Source organism: Myxocyprinus asiaticus, chromosome 43, assembly GCF_019703515.2.
Source record: "Myxocyprinus asiaticus isolate MX2 ecotype Aquarium Trade chromosome 43, UBuf_Myxa_2, whole genome shotgun sequence".
In the NCBI taxonomy this organism is placed as follows: Eukaryota; Metazoa; Chordata; class Actinopteri; order Cypriniformes; family Catostomidae; genus Myxocyprinus; species Myxocyprinus asiaticus.
In genome coordinates, this window is record NC_059386.1 from 20,754,192 (window position 1) to 20,760,191 (window position 6,000).

The window sequence follows — 6,000 nt, forward strand, 5'->3', positions numbered from 1 at the left end:
TAAACAGGCCTTTTTTATTATTATATTATATTATATTACAATTTAATATCCAACATTCAACACAAGAACCCTTAATATAAAGAGAAGCTTAAGAAAAGGTATCCAGGGGTCACTGGGTTTCCAAGTTTGTCGGCCATCTGGATCAAAGAGAGGGAACTCCTGCTTTACCCCCACTAATCCTCAGCCTTCACATAATCTTTTCGGGTTTCACAGCATTTTTGTCACCTGCAAACTTTATATATTTTGTGCTTTTATTCTTTGCCTCCTTAGCATGAAGTATTGTGAAATGACCAAAGGCACAAGTCTCCTTACCCACGTTTTAGTCCTAATCTCATTTGTGAGAAAGAGAAAAAAGAAATAACTAATAATAGAAATTCTACAATACATAGGTGCTCTTTAATAACTGCAGTTCTGTACAAACAACAGATTGGACACTTCTAAATTGAGGTACAGTGTAATTGCCCTATGTTTAGGCATTCCTCTTTGTTTTGTCTACCAAATCGTATTACTAGTTGACTTAAATACTCTAAGGAGGTCACACACGGTTGTTGTGAGGTTTGACACATTGCACCGAGAGTAATTCAATTAGGCAATATTTGTAGGTGTGGTTGTCCTGCACATGAAATGGCCAACATGTTCCATTTTCAAATCAACCTTATTGGTTTGCATAGGAATACTTTGCATTTATATATTGTAAACAAAGGACTTCAGCAGTTGACTATGGCACTCATGCTCATGCAGTATTACAGAGAAGTACATATGGTTTGTACTGTACTGTAAAAGTCACTTTTAATTAAATGACTTGTGAATCTAAATGGAATTGTAATATTGTCCCGATCCTAAATGACAGTGGAATGTAATCTGAAATTTCTATCTTTTTCATTAATTGAAATTGGAACATTTGAGACTAAACCAATAAAACCTCCCTATCCAGACGACATCACCAAATCTTTTGTTTAAGTCCCCATTTTTATTTATAACCACGTTATAGCCCTAAATAGCATCTTAATTGTTTAATTGGATTGCCAGAAAGACAGCAGCATCCAAAACAGGGCAGCAGAAGCCAGTGGATGGGGAAAAGGTCTGAGTATAAATTCCAGTGCCTCTGAGTGTCATCCGCACACTCTGACTACAGCAGACGGGCTGAGGATATACCAGAGAGAGTCAGGAGATCGCTGTATCTTCAGTGAACAGGTAAGAGCAAAATAGGTTTACATGGACAGTTCAATACATAGTTATTCATATGAGACATTTTCCAAAGTTTGGAATCAGGACAGTTTTGTACCTGTATTGCACAGTAGCATATAGATCAATTAACACATTTATTTTCACCATTAATTACATTTACACTTTTGCGGATTATCACCACACAGCAGGGGCTATTGAATTTTCATTTAGCCTACATATGCAACTGATGGTCTGTGAAGACTTGCTTAATCAACTAAATTGATGTTTGACAGGGATAAGCAGCAGCAGTGTATTAAGAACCACATGCTGTGCATTCGAGCATGGGTTTTACATAGGACAGGAGAACATCCAGATTGGTAAAATGCTTTGATTTTTGTTTTTTAAAGAAAGAAGACAAAGTAGAGAAAATATACAATAAAAAAGTTTTTATTTTATTTTATTTCTCCAATTCCCTGTTTTTGAAATGTCTCTAAATGTCTCTTTTTCTTTCAGAAGGGAAATTACACTATAAAAAAGTGATATTTATTTCTACTTAATCTAACCTTTAAAAATAACTTTTGTTGATGTAACCTAATACAATTAGGTTGCATTTCAAATAATATTTTGAGTTTATATACGTACATGAAATGCATGTATTTTTAGCATGCCTGTCAAAAAAATTATATTTATAGTGTATGCCCAATAAATTGCACATTACATTGTGCAAAGCCTTTGAACATCTTTTTAGTAGCTCTTTTTAATGTTGGTTATTTGTATTTGAAATATTACATTGTGCACTTCTTATGTTTTCAGTCCATCATGTTTAGTCGGAACATATTCCTAGTTGGATGTAAGAAACACCTTAAACTTGGTTAAGCTTGCATATTTAGAGAGGTTTACATAAAAGCAGTGGTGTAATAGTGTCTGAAGAGGTGGACATACTATGAATTTATGAAGGGCACCTTCACACATATGTAAAATGTGTAAAAAAAAATGTATAGGTCTTATTAATGTTCCTTTCATTAGGCTACTATGAAAATTAATAAACTAATACACACATAATATGCAATAAACTGTTAAGCATAGTGTAGCTTATATGAGTGTGTTAGGGTTAGGGATAATATATATATTAAATTGAAAATGTACCAGGTCAAAAGTCTACTCGTTGTTCTGGCGAACATGCATGTCATCACTTATTTCATGTGGGCATACGCAAAATCCTAAGAAAGATATGTGGGCATACGGCATATGCCTGCATATGCCCTAGACTACACTACTGCATAAAATCACCCATTGGAGTCCATTGGATGACCAGTGCCATACAGGCTTAACTATCTGCCAAGTTTTGGCTCAGTGAAAATAAGAATGATGCTGTAATCTTACTGGATGAGATTATCTTTACATTCACTCACACAAACACACATTATGTAATACATACATGCACTAAAGAGTGCGGATAGTCACACAATGTCACATGATGCATTCATGGTAGTGATGCATCCACATAAACACAATCACACACTGTGGAAGAGTCTCATATTAAGACATCACCTTGACAACAAATTGCACATCAATTTAAAAACAATCAAATTTAACAGTTGTTTCAAGATTTATCACTATTGGGGGGCCTGGTTAGCTCAGCAAGTAAAGATGCTGACTACCACACCTGGAGTCCCAAGTTCAAATCCAGAGTGTGCTGAGTGACTCCAGTCAGGCTTCCTAAGCAACTAATTGGCCTGGTTGCTAGGGTGGGTAGAGTCATGTTGGGTTAACCTCCTTGTAGTCGCTATAATGTGGTTCTCACTCTCAATGGGGCACGTGGTGAGTTGTGCATGGATGCCACTGAGAATAGCATGAAGTCTCCACACGCACTAGGTCTCCACAGTAACACACTCAACAAGCCACGTGATAAGATGTACAGATTGACAGTCTGAGACACGGAGGCAACTGAGATTCATCCTCTGCCACCCAGATTGAAGCAAGTCATTATGCCACCACAAGGACTTAGAGCGCATTGGGAACTGGGCATTCCAAATTGGAGAGAAAAGGGCAGAAAAAAAAAAAGATTTATCCACTTTTATCACAAAATCCACTTTTCTGTTTCATTCATTTCAGAGAAGAAAAACTTGTACGATGTCAGACACATCAAAGTAAGTATTCTTTCCCTTTTACTCTCATATTTAAGAAACAAACAAAACAATGTTTAAATCTCTAATTTACTTCCTTGTAACCTTTTGCATTTATGATTTGGAGAAAACAGATCAGGGCCTCATTTCCCAAAAGCATCATAAGCCTAAGTAGATTGTAGAATCGTAGAATCCATCTTACGATTCATCTTAGTTTTGCGGCCCATTTCCCAAAAGCATTGTAACTTAAGCAGTACTTGAAAATGCTCATAGATTAAAGAGTGCTCTGGAGTAATCGTACAGCGCTAAGAGCATCGTAAAGACACAGACTTATGCAGAACCCTGCAGGACAAACATGAAATTACACCTGATACAATTTAAACACCTATAGTTACACTTTATGCTCATTTAATATCAGTATACATACTGTTTTATTTTATATATTTTTTAACCAAAAAGGCTAATAATAATAATAATAATAATAATAATGAATGCATAAAAAAATTAGTAAATATTGGATGAACAGATAAATTAATATGTAAACAAATAAAAGTTATTTGTGGACTAGCTGGTAACAACAAAGTGGTGGCATGATTGTTGCAGAGAACTATAAAAATTACAACAGAGAGAGAAGGAAAAAAGTCAATAACTTGCTGTCATGCATATAAATCGTCCGTACAGTATATTGGCTCCTCTTCCTTGTCTCCTCTTCCTCTCTAACACCTAAGGGTGCTCTCGCCCGCACCACACATTGTGTAGTACCGCACATATTGTGTAGCATTGCTGTTACTGTTATCACTTTTGGGAGTAAAGAGCAGTTCTCCCTTTGATTGATGAATGTCCCTACAGCGCACTCCTTACTTTGCGCTCCGCAATAACACTGTGAACCTCATTATATTCAATTAATGCTTGCTGTGATTAGGAGGACCATACACAGGGCCTCCACTGTCTTCACTTATCCTGGAAGCTTTAATCTCGACTCACAGAGCAATTTTTTAAACCACTAAGATTAATCGTTATTGGGAAACGAGGCCAAGAGCAGATGTTACCAAACTAACCCTTAAAATTACTATGTTTGTAGTAAAGTAATGTTTTTGGGCTGATAATGATGTGTTCAGTCACACTGTAAATACTATTATAGTTGTCTCAACTTAAGCTTAATTTTTTTACTGTTCTTACTAGATTTAATTAAGTTACCGTTACTCTCTATTTCCTATTTAAACAGTACTTGAATTGACACATTTTGGAATCATAACTCAAATATTTAAGTTCTGTAAATTTTGCTTCAAGTACTACTAACTCAGAATTATCAAGTACAAAATTACGGCTGTGTGGAATACCCATAAGCCCTTGTGCTTGAATAAATTATGTATGTTTGGTCAAAACAAGGGAACATATGTAGAAAAATAATAATTGTTTTTTAAAAATGTATATAGTTTTACTGCTTATGACTATTGTTATTGTTTTGTTGTAGCTGGTTGATAGTTGTGATTTGTGTGATGTCACCATGAGGGTTATTAGTGTTACCTCTGGTGAACTTGGAGCCTGTTAAATTTAAGTCATTCATTTTTACTCAACTGTATTTTACAAAAGTCCACATTTATTTGCATTAAGAAGTACTGAGGAGAATCCAATGTGTCATATGGCTTACTGAGATTCCAGTCATAATTTCCCTTATACTGTAAAAGACGTTCTAGGAGGACAAGGAGACCTTAAATACAGATGAGTTAAATTTACTTGTAACTAGTTAACATTACTTAAAAATATTAAGTAAGATCAACTAAATAGATTTTAAAGTGCATAATAGATAGTATTTTGACTAAATAACTAAATTATTGACTGAATATATGCATCAAATTTAGGCCTTACCACAGGAAGCAAACTTTTTAGGTTACCTAACAAATTTATATATATATATATCTTTTTTGTCTCTTGGTCATTATGGTAGTTTAGAAGCAAAACATATTTAAAAACAATTAGCTTACAGGCCTATGTAAGGATGTTCTTTAACCTTCAGAAATGCTGAATTGAAAATTACCAAGTGGGAAGATTCAGAGAAGTTCAACCTGAACATGTCATAAGCCTACAGTCACAATCAATTACCAGGCATTCCTTTTGGAGTAAACACAAGCTGTCTCCATTCACGGAGCTTGGATTAGAAGCACAGGGTAGTCCAGGGCTTGGATTTAAAGTGTCTTAAAAGACTAAGCTTTAACAATGTGATGAATGCTCGGTGCCAAGAAGGTCACACCTGCAAATGTCAACTAAAGAGCCATAGACAAACGTGCCTTCAGAGGTTAATACACCAGGTAGGCCTAATAAGACAAGTGACCCTAGCTGACTCCTCTCTGACACCCTCTGTAAAACACACACACACACACACATATATATATATATATATATATTCGGGCTTTACAGATAATAGGATTCATTTTGGTAACACTAACTTCACTATAGCACGTAAAAATATGAATTATTTAAATACATTATTTTAATACAAAGTGTATTTAAACCCATTTATGTTTTCTACATCAACTATATATCTTACTTTTTCCATATTTACCTTATTTTCTCTCCAGAGTTTACAAAAAGACCAGTGGAAATGGCCAGGTATGAATGAAACTCAGCTGATATCTTTCTGTTTTGTCACTTATTCCTCAAAATTGTTGAGGGCTGCTTGAATTTCCATATTACATTATGTGGAAAC

General features: G+C 35.0%; 1 protein-coding gene across 1 annotated transcript in view; it reads left to right on the plus strand.

The window, feature by feature from the left end:
- The first annotated feature begins 1,081 nt into the window (after positions 1-1,081).
- arr3a (arrestin 3a, retinal (X-arrestin)) overlaps positions 1,082-6,000 on the plus strand; it is a 17,601-nt gene continuing 12,682 nt past the window's right edge. The window contains exons 1-3 of the mRNA XM_051685905.1: positions 1,082-1,194; positions 3,283-3,317; positions 5,873-5,903. Coding sequence (XP_051541865.1) covers positions 3,301-3,317; positions 5,873-5,903 — 48 coding nt within the window. The 5' untranslated portion in view covers positions 1,082-1,194; positions 3,283-3,300. The remainder of the gene's footprint in view (positions 1,195-3,282; positions 3,318-5,872; positions 5,904-6,000) is intronic.